General features: G+C 34.8%; 1 protein-coding gene across 1 annotated transcript in view; it reads right to left on the reverse strand.

The window, feature by feature from the left end:
- The window catches only part of dbe (KRR1 small subunit processome component homolog dbe), a 114,199-nt gene that overhangs the window by 15,716 nt on the left and 82,396 nt on the right, over positions 1 to 16,087 (reverse strand). The window contains exon 8 of the mRNA XM_090394606.1: positions 14,830 to 14,907. Within this exon, the coding sequence (XP_090250732.1) occupies positions 14,830 to 14,907 (78 nt within the window). The remainder of the gene's footprint in view (positions 1 to 14,829; positions 14,908 to 16,087) is intronic.

Consider the following 16,087-nt stretch of genomic DNA (forward strand, 5'->3'; position numbering starts at 1 on the left):
AGGGGTACAGGAAATGAGAACACCAGGAAAGCAAATTTCCTCATTTTCTTTCTCCATAGTGAAGTTGATGTGTGGGTGAAAACTGTTGATTCTGGTTAAAAAGGTAAACAATGATACTTCTGAGTCTAGTCAAATGACAAACACATCATCCACATGTCATACCCAAAAAGAAAGCTGGAGTTATAATGAAGAGAATAGGGATTCCTCAAGAATCTCTACATAGAAATTAGCCAGTACAGGTGACAAGGGTCTTCCTATAACAGTTCCTTCAATCTATCTGTTTGTAGAATTGGTTTCTGCTGATGAGATAGCCTGACCAGGTCAAAGAGTTCAACTATGTCTGGAGGAATTCCTCTGATAACAGTTGGAGATTGTCAGCCAGAGGTACACTGGTAAAAGAGGTAAAAATGTGCTGACATTCTACATCTTCTTTAAATCAGGATATACAATGAGTAGTAGATATCATTATTTCATCATCATCTTCAAATTCCTGATTTGTAACCTCAAGGGACATACTGAATACAATGATAATAGTACAGTTGACCCTTGAACAATGCAGAGGTTAGGGGTGCTGAACCCCCCCCCCCCCCAACACACACACAAAGCTTGAAAATCCACATATAACTTTTTGACTCTCCAAAAACTTAATTGCTAGGAGCCTATTATTGACTGGAAGTCTTACTGATAATATAAACAGTCAATTAACACATGTTATATGTTATATGTAATATATAGTGTATGCTTATAATAAAGTAAGCTAGAGAAAAGAAAATGTTATTAAGAAAATCATAAGGAAGCAAAAATGAATTTACAGAAATATACTGTATTTATCAATACCATAAGTTTATGTTGTCTGTTTACAAGATGAATCGCCTGTCAGTACCTATATCAATACTGTTTTTATATGATACAAAACACTGTATATGTTATACATATTACTAACACTAGACATCGAAAATGAAAAGAAAATGTGAAAAAGAAATTCCTATTCATTTACAGGTATAACGATTCATGCACCAATAACGAAGTAGCAGCAACAACATGATTGCTTTATGGTAGCCTAGTGGAATTGATACAATTGCTTCGCGGTAGTCAAGTGTATACACTAATTAATGAATCTTTATAAATTTTTTATTTTATTCTACTTAATTAATAACAGCTAATTTTATGTAGTTATAATTTAATGCCACATCTTTACATTTGTTTACATTTCTCTTGACTGCAAACGGTCTGTAAGCATTTGTGTGCGCAAGTTTTGATAATTTTTAACTTTTTATAATAGATTTGTGTATATTTTATGGTAGTAAATGATAAAATAGACTAATATCCACATATATTTTATGCACTCATAACATACCTAACTCTTACTTAAATTTTTTTCAATATTTCTAGGCTAAACAGTTCATCTGCGAGGTTTTTCAAATTGTCACAAATCTCCCAAAAAAATTTTCCATACATTTATTGAAAAAAATCTGCACAGTTTGAACCCACATTCTTTGAGAGTCAACTGTATATGAAAATTTTACCTTACAAACTTCCTACCAACAGTTTTCCTTCAAATTAGTCTATTTTCTGTCAGAACTCAAATACTTTCATATCTAATAATTTTAGCCTTTTGAGGGAATTTTTACTGCATCACCCATTCTTTGTCAGTGATACCATCTGTTCATGCTCCTAATTTCTCTCAGAACTCTCAGATTCATACAAAACACAATGTTTTGTATATAACTGCTTTAGTATTTCGACTATTTTCTCTAAAACTCTAAATTTAATTTTTATTCAGTTGATCCCCATTATACGAGGTTTGTTAACACTGTTGTCTATTTCCATTTTCAATTTGTTATTTTCACTAAAAGCCTAAACAGCTGAAATGTTTTACTTGTTCTATATAGATTTCCCATTTAGGAATCAGGTTGTTTTTGATGCTCCTGGCCATTGTCATCTTTTTCCATTTGATTGATGATTTCCATATCAAATTTGTTATGGCAGTCACTTTTAAGGAATCCTGAAGAATTGTAAAATCATCTGCACAAGGAAAAGAGCTGAGATTAAAATCTCCAAGATTTAATATTAGGTTTAATGCCACTTTCCTTCCTAATATGATAAGATATTAGGAAGGAAAACTCAAATACACACTATGTATTGTGTGATGCACTGCTTACGCTATAGCATTTTTATCAGCATTTCTTTCACCTTGTCATATGCCTTCTCTAGATCAAGAAAACTTAAATATAGATTCTTACTATATTTCCATGATTTCTCAACTATTTGTTTTAAAGTGAAAATCTAATCCTGATAGCCACTGTTTGGCCTTAACCTAGCCTATTTTTGTCCAAGTTTCCCTTCCATCAGTTTTTTTAAGCCTCTTCTCAATGTGTTGAATCAATCGTACCTAAAACACTCAGCAGGGAAATTTTTCAGTAATTCTCACATTCAGTGTTATTTCCCTTTTTATGGACTATCAAAACTGCTTATTGGAGAACAGAAATGGATTAAAAAAAAAAAAGCACCATGGAACAAACATACCATAAAATTACAACGTTTCACAAATGGAACTATGATAACAAAAATAGGTTGCACATTTCTGAATACCATTATGACACTGATATTTGTAAAACTCTTCAGATGTTAGATAATACACAATGCCCAGTTTAAAACCATCATTGTGTTTACCCAAAGCATTGAAGTAACTTGAGAAAATATCTGATTATCCAACCCACTTTTGACCATGGCACTAAATATTGTGCTATCAGTTTCATACCTTCTATGTTCAGGACTTACATTAAAAATTATGAGCAATTATATATTTTAGGTGGCATATGATTTTCATCATCTGACATTACACCACTGCCCTGCTTACTGGACTTGAAGTGGTTTGAAAAAAAGTTCCATGTTTTGTGTCTTGAGATTATCTGATCTTTTAACTACTCATGATACTGATGTGCTGTAAGCTTACAAACCATTTGTGAACAGGATTGAAAAGCAAGTGCACACATGTATAGGTTTGAGATATGTAGTTATATTGTGAAAGGGGAGGTTTGTTTAGCACTGTAAAACAGATGATTTTTTCATGTTTCATTACACTTTGTGTGTTTGAACAATTAATGCTTTATAGTATATTAAAGATTTGTAAAACAAGTGTTCTCTTAAGGGTCAAAGCTGTATAACTGAGAGGAGACCTCCACATAGCCTTTAAAGGAATGCAGAGAACCGACCAGGGCTTCTGACTTAATGTCCAATCCTCACCTTCTCGTGGTGCACCCTGTTGGGTATCTACTTTGATACTGAACGAACAAAAAATGGGCTGGCAATTTGGGATTTAGCCAACCAAATTGTATTCCTATTGGCTTAAACCAAAATAAAAAATGATGGTACAACATGACAGAATTTCATGCAGGCTGGTGCATCGCCCGGTTAAACAACGCCCCCGTTGTTTTTGCCAGGGAACCAGGGCGAACAGCGAAAAGTCAGCTACTGGAACAAATCTGAAAACAAACCCCAACTCAACATCACCAGAGTTAAAGATCGGTTATATCAATGTAAGAAGCCTGAATGGCAAAGAAATGGAGCTAGGTGAGGAATTAGATAAGTACCAGATCGACATAATAGGGGTGACTGAAACAAAAAAGACCAAAACTGGTGAGATCTTTCTGACCAATAAATACAAAATGTTATATTCAGGCAATGACAATCAAGGAAAAGAAGGAGTAGCCATAGTATTCAACACAAAATACGAGGCTAATCTTCTTGAATGACAGTCAGTCTCAAGTAGAGTAATGTGGGCAAATATGAGAATGGGGAACTGGACAATGAGACTTATTTGTGCCTATGGTCCCACAGAAGGTTCTACTAAGGTAGAAGTGGAGGAATTTTTTGAGGCTTTAGAAAAAGCAACTGACACAATGTAAAAAGGAAAAGTTGGTCCTTGTTGGGGATCTAAATAGCAGAGTAGGAAATGATTGTGAGACATACAAAAATATTTTGGGAAAATTTGGAGAAAAGAGCAAAGCTAATAATAATGGCAAATATCTGTTGGATTTCTGCTCAGGACATGGACTTGTCATTACTAACACCATGTTCCAACATAAAAATGTGCACAAATTCACATGGAGAGAAGAGGCTAGGAATAAGAAAAGTCTCATTGACTATGTTATTGTTGATAGTAATGTTTTCTCCCTGGTGCAGGACACCAGAGTGTACAGAAGATTTGAAATTGGAAGTGATCACTATTTAGTCTTGAGCAGGATAAAATTGAATTTCATATTGAAAAGAATAACATGTAAGAAAGTTTTAAAGCGAATAAAAGTTGAGCAGCTCTCAGATGTGAACTGTAGACTAAAATACACAAAGTATTATTGAAGAAAAAATGAAAGAGTTTGAGAACAGGAATCAAACCTTGGAGATTCAGTGGCAAACTCTGAAGAAAACATTGATTGATTCTGCCAGAGAGGCATGTGGTGAGGTTGTGTGCAAGGATAAAAAAATCAGAACTCCCTGGTGGACACAGGAAGTTAAAGAGGCAGTGAAGGAAAAGAAGAAAGCTTATCAAAAGTTCCTGGCAAATAAGTCAGCTATTACTCTTACAGAATACAGAGACAAATGTAAGAAAGCTAAACAGTGTGTAAAACTAGCTAAACAAAAGTCATGGGAGGACTTTGGCAAGAATATAGAAAATAAATATCAAGAAGGTGGCAAAATATTCTGGAGGTTGTTGAAGAAGCTTAGGAATGGAGGAAAGAGTGCTGTAAAAGGAATTAGAGATGATAAAGGTGACATGAAAACAGGAGAAAAAGATATCCTTGAAGTATGGAGTAATTACTTTGAAAAACTGCTAAATGAAACAAGCAGTGATGACAGCACAGTGATAAAAAACACTGACCAGGCATGCAGTCAGGAATACATATCCATACTTGAAGTAGAAAAAGCCATCAAAGGCTTGAAATGTGGAAAGGCAGCAGGAGTAGATGATATTCGACCAGAAATGCTGAAGCATGGTGGTATAAGAGTCTTACAGTGGCTGCACTGCATAGTTCAGAAAGCCTGGACAGAGTGACGAATTCCTGATGATTGGAGTAGAGCTCTCATAGTACCCATATATAAAAAGGGAAATAAAACTGAATGTGAGAATTACAGAGGTATTTCCCTACTGAGTGTTCCTGCCAAGATCTATGCAAGTATACTTGAGAAACGGTTGAGAAGAATTGTGGAAGAAAAGCTTGGTGAAGAACAAGCTGGATTCAGGCCAAATAGATGCTGTCAGGATCAGATCTTCACTTTACGACAAATAGTCGAGAAAGCATGGGAATATAACAAAGATCTGTATTTAAGTTTTGTCGATTTGGAAAAGGCATATGACAAGGTGCCAAGAGAGAAGCTATTCAATACGCTGCAGTTATATGGTGTCAATGGGGCATTATATCAAGCAATACTTAGTCTTTATTTGAGTTGTAAGTCAGCAGTTAGAATTGAAGGAAGTACAGGAAGATGGTTTAATGTTAAATGTGGTGTGAGACAAGGATGTACATTATCCCCTCTGTTATTCATTATCTATATGGATCACATTATGAAGGAATGTGGTATTAAACCTGATATCAAAATTGGAGATGTTAATGTCAGCTCTTTGCTTTATGTGGATGATGTTATACTTCTAAATAAATCCGCTACAAGTCTGCAAGATTCTCTGACTAAATTGAATAGCTGTTGTAATAGATATGGTATGAAGGTCAGCAATAAAAAGACAAAAACAATGAAAATAGGCAGAATCATTGAAAATGTCAACTGTGTTGTGAATGGAGAACCTGTGGAACAAGTAAAACATTTCAGCTACTTAGGCACGATTTTTACTGAAGATGGTAAATTAAATATAGAAATAGACAACAGAATCAGCAAAGCTGGTATGGCGGGAAGTCAATTGAATAAATTCATACGGAATAAAAAAGAAATTAGTCGGAAAACTAAATTAGCTGTATACAAGACAGTGTTCAAACCAGTTTTAACTTATGGATCTGAGAGCTGGGTCAGAAGTAAAACACTTGACCAAAGACTAGAGACCGCAGATATGAGAGTCCTGAGAAAGATTAGAGGCGTGAACAGATGGCATCAATGGCAATATCATATTAAAAATGAGGATATTAGGAAAGAACTTCACATTGTCAGCATCCAGGAATGTGTTAGCAGAGCTAATCTCAGGTGGTATGGTCACTTAAATAGAATGGGAGAGGAAAGATTAGCAAAACAAGTGTTCTCTGCCAGGTTGGCAGGAAAACGACCCAGAGGAAAACCAATATATAGGTGGATTGATACGGTACAAAGTGCCTTAGACGATAGAAATATAAGATCTGATAATGTTGGAGTCTTGACAAGTAACAGACTAATTTGGAGGAAAATTGTAGATAGGAAGTTAGTAATGATGTAATTTTTTCATGTAGTACTGTCATATCCTGTACACCCCTTGAGAGTACATGGCAGGAATTTGATGATGATGATGATGTGTTCTCTGTCAGGTTGGCAGGAAAACGACCCAGAGGAAGACCAAGATATAGGTGGATTGATACGGTAGAAAGTGCCCCTTAGACGATAGAAATATAAGATCTGATAATGTTGGAGTCTTGACAAGTAACAGACTGATTTGGAGGAAAATTGTAGATAGGAAGTTAGTAATGATGTAAATTTTTCCTGTAGTACTATCATATCCTGTACACCCCTTGATGGTACATGTCAGGAATTTGATGATGATGATGATGATAGCATATTATTGCTGATTTTCATGTTTTATTCTGTTTGGTATATTTCATAATATATTTGCTAAGATTATCTGATCATGAAATACAGAAAAGTAAAAGATATGGGAATTCTAGTAAGTACAAATGATTTAATTAGCAATAAATCAGAAAGAGAGGTTATGCAAGCATTGCTAGATGAAGTGTGAGAATATGATGAAGAGTGAGAATAAAAACTGTTAGTCTGTTACCAAGATATAACAGTACTGAATTAAGAAGGCCAATAAATTTGATGTGAAGATTATGTAAAAGGAACGGTGCTGTGAGATTTTGGATCAGTGGAGTGTGATTGAGGAAGAATGTATTTACATAAGAAGGAAGACCTGCATTTGATTATGTTTGGCATCAAGAATCTGGAGAAATTATTTATTAGTGTGAGACCTAATACAGAGAATCAGGAAAACTAGATCATGATGGAAGGAATGATGAGAATGTGTGTGTAAGAATGATTAAGATATGCAGCAGGGTTGATGATGAAAAGAAGATTGTGTGCATGTTATGCTTCAAGCTTATTTAGTTCATACAAGGATGTCTGTGATGCTAGTATAGATCTATATATATTAGCATCACAGATAATATATATAGATCTTCAAGTTGCCCAACTGGGTCATACAGACTACAGAAGGAGTATTCAAAAATGTCTGGAGGTTATTTGTTATTGCTGTACACAAATACCAGAAGTATCGGTAACAAAGTCTATCCATTTGTTACTGAAACTTCTTGCACTAAATGGTATTAAGTGTAGGAAAGAAGACAGAAAAGATAACAGAGAAATTAGTGATTTCTGATATCAGATGATTTGAATCCAGTTATAGTAGGAAACTATGACTGCAATCTTTGTAACAATTTTCTATGTAGCAGTAAATCTGACACTATCTGGTGTAAGGTAGTCTAACAAGATCAATAGTGGATCAGTTGCTGGTAATAACAAAATGCATTGCCATATAAGCCTGAAGAGTGCTAAATAAGTAAAAACTTTAAGAGCCATATATTTCAACCTGAAAATTACAAGTGATCATCAGTGGCATAAGGCTAATTGAATACAAAGTAGAACATGAACAGTGCAAGTGATTAACAGAAAAATCAGTGAGATAAAACAAAAAAATGTGCACAAATTCACATGGAGAGAAGAGGCAAGGAATAAGAAAAGTCTCATTGACTATGTTACTGTTGATAATGATGTTTTCTCTCTGGTGCAGGACACCAGAGTATACAGAGGATTTGAAATTGGAAGTGATCACTATTTAGTCTTGAGCAGGATAAAATTGAATTTCATATTGAAAAGAATAACATGTAAGAAAGTTTTAAAGCGAATAAAAGTTGAGCAGCTCTCAGATGTGAACTATAGACTATAATACACAAAGATTATTGATGAAAAAATGAAAGCGTTTGAGAACAAGAACCAAACCTTGGAGAATCAGTGCCTTGAAGTGATTCAGCCAAAGAAGAGGTTGTATGCAAGGATAGAAAAATCAGAACTCCATGGTGGACACAGGAAGTTAAAGAGGCAGTGAAGAAAAGAAGGAAGCATATCAAAAAGTTCCTGGCAAATAAGTCGGATTGTGCTCTTAAAAATACAGAGATAAATGTAAGAAAGAAAGCAAAACACTGTGTAAAACTAGGTAAACAAAAGTCATGGGAGGAGTTTGGCAGAAACATTGAAAATAAATATCAAGAAGGTGGCAAAATATTCTGGAGGTTGCTGAAGAAGCTTAGGAATGCAGGAAAGAGTGCTGTAAAAGGAGTTAGAGATGATGAAGGTGAAATGAAAACGGAGAAAAAGATATCCTTGAAGTATGGAGTAATTACTTCAAAAAATTGCTAAATGAAATAAGCAGTGATAGCACAGTGGTAAAAAAAAAACACTCAACAGGCATACAGTCAGGAGTACATATCCACACTTGAAGTAGAAAAAGCCATCAAAGGCTTGAAATGTGGAAAGGCAGCAGGAGTAGATGATATCGGACCAGAAACGCTGAAGTATGGTGGTATAAAAGTCTTACAGTGGCTGCACTGCATAATTCAGAATGCCTGGACAGAGGGACGAATTCCTAATGATTGGAGTAGAGCTCTAATAGTACCTATATATAAAAAGGGAAATAAAACTGAATGTGAGAATTACAGAGGTATTTCCCTACTGAGTGTTCCTGGCAAGATCTATGCAAGTATACTGGAGAAACGGTTGAGAAGAATTGTGGAAGAAAAGCTTGGTGAAGAACAAGCTGGATTCAGGCCAAATAGAGGCTGTCAGGATCAGATCTTCACTTTATGACAAATAGTTGAGGCATGGGAATATAACAAAGATCTGTATTTAAGTGTTGTTGATCTGGAAAAGGCATATGACAAGGGGCCAAGAGAGAAGCTATTCAATACGCTACACTTATATGGTGTCAATGGGGCATTATATCAAGCAATACTTAGTCTTTATTTGAGTTGTAAGTCAGCAGTTAGAATTGAAGGAAGTACAGGAAGATGGTTTAATGTTAAATCTGGTGTCAGACACCAGATTTAACATTAAGACGGGATAATGTAATTCATAATCTATATGGATCACATTATGAAGGAAAGTGGTATTAAACATGATATCAGAATTGGAGATGTTAATGTCAGCTCTTTGCTTTATGCAGATGATGTTATACTTCTAAATAAATCCACTACAAGTTTGCAAGATTCCCTGACTAAATTGAATAACTGTTGTAATAGATATGGTATGAAGGTCAGCATTAAAAAAGATAAAGACAATGAAAATAGGTAGAATCCTTGAAAATGTCAACTGTGTTGTGAACAGGGAACTTATGGAAGAAGTAAAACATTTCAGCTATTTAGGCACGATTTTTATTGAAGATGGTAAATTAAATATGGAAATAAACAAGAGAATCAACAAAGATGGTATGGTAGGAAGTCAGCTGAATAAATTCATATGGAATAAGAGAGAAATTAGTCGGAATACTAAATTAGCTGTATACAAGACAGTGTTCAAACCAGTTTTAACTTATAGATCTGAGAGCTGGGTCAGAAGTAAAACACTTGACCAAAGACTAGAAAGTGCAGATATGAGAGTCCTGAGAAAGATTAGAGGCATGAACAGATGGCATCAATGGCAATATCATATTAAAAACAAGGATATTAGGAAAAAATTTGACATTGTCAGCATCCAGGAGTGCGTTAACAGAGCTAATCTCAGGTCACTTAAACAGAATGGGCGAGGAAAGATTAGCAAAATAAGTGTTCATTGGCAGGAAAACAACCCAGAAGAAGACCAAGATATAGGTGGATTGATACAGTACAAAGTGCCTTAGGCAATAGAAATATGAGATCTGATAATGTTAGTCTTGACAAGTAACAGACTGATTTGGAGGAAAACTGTAGATAGGAAGTTAGTAATGATGTAAATTTTTCACGTAGTACTATCACATTCTGTACACCCCTTGAGGGTACATGTCAGGAATTTGATTATGATGATGATGAGATTCTTAATTACGTGTTCTACCTCCTTTCATGTGGGTAGAGTGGTATCTGTTGTTACATTTAACTTAAGGTGTTGTGAATCATCTAACGTGTTACCATTATCATCATCATAGAGATCCCATAAGTACTCCACCCATCTTCCATTTATCTTTTCCTTATCAATGAGTATGTTTCCATCTTTGTCCTTGATGTTATTAGACTGTGTACGTTTTGCTTTTCCATTAAGTTCTTTCAGTTTCAGGAATGCTTCTCTTGTTCTGTTCCTATTTTGTAATTCTTTTATCTCAGTGCACTGCCTATTTATGCAGTTTTCTTTCTATCTCCTACATAACTGTTTGATTATTTTATCTAATGTTTTAGATCTTAATCTTTCTTCTTCATTTGCTCCTCTTTTCCATGTTCTTCTTTCATCGATAAGGTTGATTACTCTTTGTGTTATCCATGGATTTTACATTCTTTCTTCTTGTTTATTGGTGTGGTTTTTAGCAGATGTTAGATAGCTGCTTGTAGTCCATCCCATTGGGGGTTCATTTTCATTTTGCAACTGTGCAAACAGCAGTTCTGAAACAGTTTCATTAAATTTCATCATCATCATCATCATCATCAAATTCCTGCCATATACCCTCAAGGGGTGTACAGGGGTGTACTTCATTAAATTTTGATTTTACTATTGGATTTTGTACCATTTGCAGATTCCCAGTTTAGGAATCGTCTTCTTTCAATTTTTATTGTTTTTAGGCAAATATTCATTTTCATGAAGACCAGTCTATGATCAGATCCACAGTCAGCACTTGGCATTTGAGTTCCATATTCCATTGAAGTAATGTTTACTGACCACAATAGTCTAATTGATTTTTGTATCTTCCATCCAGACTTTCCCATGTGTATCTTGCTGTTGATTTTTGCTCAAATAAGAAATCAATCAGCTTTTGTCCTCTCTCATACAGAATTCCAAATCCAAATGGACCCACATGTGTAGATGTTCTCTCTGATCCAACTTTTGCATTCCAGTCACCCATAACACAAATAACTCGATCTTTCTTGTCTCCAACTTCCTTTATACACCATTCTATTTCATCACATGATATCTATTTCTGCTTCCTCATTCTGTTCTGTAGGAGCATATATTTGAATGATCAGCATATCTCTAGGTTTAGACTTCACTAGAATTGCCATTACTATATATTAATGATGTCTGATTTGAATGAGAGACTTTCCCATATCTTTGATAAGGAAAGGCAGTCATTCTGATTCAGGTGTGGACAATGGAGCCAGGTCTCTGCACTCTTTAAACAGACATTCAAACTTCTGGTGGTACTGATGGGTAAGCATGTTTCAGATCAGAGGACACTGCAGTCAGTATCAATTCTGTGTTATGGTAGACCTGATTTCTCAGTTTCTTATTAATGATGTAAGACTGAAGCTCTTGTAACCTTTTTTTCACTGAAGATGCTTGTCAGTCATATGAAACTTTGAAGACACCAGAAAGAGAAAGAAGAGCCTGTTTATCTTTAGAAGATAAACCAAGAGAGGGGAATTTGTTGAAATTAATTAGCCACTAGACTATATTTAAGATTCTTGAGATTGGTGAAGAGATGCCAAAATGTATGGGATCAGAAGCCTCCATATTGTTTCATAGTTGTTTGAAAGCCTTGTAGGAATCAAAAACACATTGTATAGTCCACATTGAAAAGCTATTCAGTTGCATAAAAAGCTTGGAAGCTTGGCTTCCAAAAGTTCTTGCCTTAGCTGTTGTGGTTTGGAGCACACAATATGAGCATGATGTAACAGAGTTTTTATGATTCATGTGTTTTTTGTTTTTCTTTTGAGAAGGATAGTGAGCTCATTGTTGTTGTATGTAGAATCCAGTGAAGGTAGGTTTGCAATAAACAGAGGTAGTTAGTTCACCTGAAGAAGATCAGCAGAGCAAGATGTCTAGGAAAGCTAGTCTGTTTTCCTATTCTATTTCCATAGTAAAGTTTATCTGAGGACAGGTAAGGTATCTCCCCTCTTATAATCTAATGGTTCTTCTGTTAACTGCTTTCAGTGTTCAATGTATACAATCATGCAGCTCTTACTACTTTAAATAATCCATCTTTTACCTGGTATTCAACTAGTCTTATACCATTGATAATAACAAGTGGAATTTTCAGGTTGAAATATTTGGCTATTAAAGTTTAATACTGCATTCATCCCTCTTATGCTGTCATATTTTGTCCTGAGCAATGGATGATTCCATTATTAAAATTGATTGGATAGTGGTGAAATCTCATAAGAATAGGCTGAATTTATTGGGCTGTTGTGAAACATTTTACTCAAGCAGCATATGATAGAAGGAACTTGAAATCAAAGAGTGTTAGGCCTGATTATAGTGACAGAAAGGGGTTTCAGTTAAAGAAGTGACTATTCTGCTTCCAATTACAGTTATCATGCTGTACTAATCTGGGAAGTGTATGGATTTTCCATTCAGAAAAGGTTACATGTTGAACCACAAAGCAGTAAATAATTATGACTCATCTGAAGATAATATTATGTTCAGTGGTATCAGCTGGCAGATGGGTAGGAGCATGTCCCTAGAGTTCAAAGAGTAAATATGGTAGAAGTGAAATGGATGTGCATTCTCATTAAGAAACACATTCTTAATGAGTTAAGAATCTCTTGCTTAGTTATGAATGAATGAATGAATGTGAAATGATAACTCAACTGTCTGTGGATGGTATACTGAAAGCAGATGAGACCATTCCTAATGATGTCCATTTTGCTAAGAGCTAGCAACCTGATATATGCAACATGGAGCCCAATATTACCTCTATACTGGATGAAGAAACACAGATGCATGAGACAGATTGTAGAGATTTTGCATAAACTGAATAAGAATTTGGCAATAAGGACTGATGAGATATCAGCACAGATACTAAAAGATTCTTTGACTAAACTGGCTGTGCCTTCTGATACTCAAAGTATACAAGTAAGTCACTTGCATGATTTGAGTCTTAGCACAGAGAAGATTCCAGAGGACTAGAAATAATGTATCATAATTCCATTGCACAAAGGAGGTGCAGAGATCAATGTATCTATCTTACTTCTAGTATTTAGTAAAAGTTAGTGCAAGCTTTCATATGGAAATAGGATGATGGGGGGGGGGGGGGAGGTCTGCAAGATTTAAGGTAACCAGTGGTACGTCCTAGGGATAATTCCTTGTTACTCAATTTTTACATTAATAACCACGGGAAGGAGTTGGCAGGAAACAGAGCTCTTTGCTGATGATTAAAAGATGGGCAGGGTAATCAGGAACATGCCTGACATGAAGCACTTGCAGAATGATTTGAATAGGTTGGAACTGTAAGCATGTGAAAACAGCCATCCGTTCAATGTTAGTAAATGTACAGTTATGCACTTTGGTGTGATAAAATATCCAATATCATATTACATGATGGGATTATGCTAGAAGAAACTGATCAGGCTGGGGATCTTGAAATTTCACTAGACAGAAAATTGAAGTTTATGGACCATATAGGAAAGATTGTAACTGCAACTCACAGGATAACTGCAATGCTGAAATGAATAATGACATAACAATGAATCTCACTATGGACATGGATATTTATGACTGTCTTTATGTGGACCATGAACTTCATTGTCTGGTGTGAAACTACTTCCCTGCTTACTGGAGGCCTGAAGTGGCTTGAAAAAGTTCCATGTTTGGTCTCTAGACTTTGTAAAAGAATGAATAAAATATATGAAATTAAATAAAAAATATATAAACAAAAAAAGAAAAAAAATAAACACTCAGCCCACCCATGACATGAATGTAATATAGGTTTACAATAGCCTTTTGTGGGTAGGAGCCACATAAAGAAAAAATAAAAATAAAATTATAAAATAAGGAAGTTATTTTCTCTTTATGAGGCTGTGATACCTCAACCAGGGATACTGTGCCCAAATCCAGTCTCCTGATTTCTGAGGTGGAGTGTTAAAGATGATATTGTGAAAGTGAAATGTAGATTATGAAAAACTGAGGCTGTATGGACTGCAGACACTAGCAAACAGGAGAAAGAGGGATATATGATAGAGACCTACAAAGTTCTGAAAGAGTAATATAGGATATCGATAAATGAACTTTATCACATTCATTATTGACGAGTGGAAAGATGACAAGAGGACATTATTGGAAACAATGGCCTGCCTGAATGATAGCTGGTGTGGGAGATATGTGGCCTCCCTTGATGAGGTCCCGACTCCATGGTGGTCTCTGGTGATAATAATATAAAGATATTAGGAGGGAACGTGATGTGTTTACAGACCTAATCTTAGATGGCAAGATCCACCTTAGATTAAAAACAGTAAAAGACTAGCACAGTGACAACAAATGAATACAGATGAATAATTCAGCATGATTCTAATAATTCAAATAAGTGTGAGAATGTGCAGGTTAATACGAGTTCCATGATACGCAGAATTTATTTACAAAGGGTTGAAATATAATACAATACTAAAATGAAATTAAGTGTAAATTGATTGATTAATTTTTGCCATAATGTAAAAACAAAAATCTAGTTTTAAAGGTATTTATAAAACATACCTTCTTTTTCTCCAACTTCATTGCTGATTTTTCATTTTCCTTTAGGAAATATTCTCCAGTTTCTAGTTCCTTGTCTACCTAAATAATATGAGATACCTCAATTAAAAGTCTATGAATATAAGAAAGAGACTTAAATCTGTTTCAAAGACAATATTTAATCAATTTATGCAAATTTCTGTTCACATTTTTATTTTATTAGCAACTTGTGAATGTGAAATGGGTAGAGAGGATCCAGAGAAAATGGTGTGTAGAAATATTCATATGAAAATAGACTGAGGATTTGTAGGTTGTTAGAGTTGACTAATATGCAGAAAAAAGTCAGAAGTATATGAGATAAATGTTTAAGTTACTAAAATGATTTTAGAGAATTGATGTAGAGGAAATTTTTCAGCACTTGGCTAAGGGTGGAAGAACAAAGGCTCATCACTGGAAATTTAAGTGGAGCAATAAGAGTGCAAAAATGAGATTTTTTTGCATGGGTGATAGAGAGTGGTGAATGAGTGAAATAGGTTATCAATCTGCTGTGAGTGCTTTACCAGTGAATGCATTCAAGGAGAAAGAATACAATAGATATTCTAAGCCTTTCGTGATGAGTCTCGAGACTCTATGGAGGTTACCAATATTATTTATTACTACTACTTCCATTCTATATAAGATGTCAAACAATTTCAAAAATATCAAAAGAAATTAATCTAGCTATATTTAATAATAGATTAATTTCTGTATTACTTATGATTATTATTTATTGCAAATTTTGCAGTGCAATAGATATAAATTTGCATGATTTGTCTTTGAAAGTGCAATGCAAGTTCAGTGATGAATTGGGGCCCATTGATACAAGCAGAATTTTAAAACTGGTCAAAGTTCATTGTGCAATTTTGGGCAAGCTACAGTAGATGCACTCTTTGTGCCAACTGTTGCTAAAATATAGCAAAGTGCTAGTAGACATAAACATATTTAACGATTCTATCTATGAAACTTGGCTGACTAGTAGCTTGTAACCATTATTTTTCAGGCTATAATAATGTATAGTAAAATATTAGTTATAAAAGCTTTAATTAAAGTTTTCCTATATTTCAACAACATTATATTACTATCATTAGGGATCACAAAAAATAATGTCATGTGCACACAGGCACTAACACTGACAAAAGATATGCCGAAGAAAGGCAACCAAAGTCGGGCCTAGAGTCCTTAATGGTTCTCTCTAGTGGGCTAAATAGGATAGTCTTGGAAGCTAGGCTGAAGATCTTAGTGT

Source organism: Typopeltis vanoorti, chromosome 6, assembly GCF_054136105.1.
Source record: "Typopeltis vanoorti isolate ZY-2024b chromosome 6, IOZ_Tvanoo_1.0, whole genome shotgun sequence".
In the NCBI taxonomy this organism is placed as follows: domain Eukaryota; kingdom Metazoa; phylum Arthropoda; class Arachnida; order Uropygi; family Thelyphonidae; genus Typopeltis; species Typopeltis vanoorti.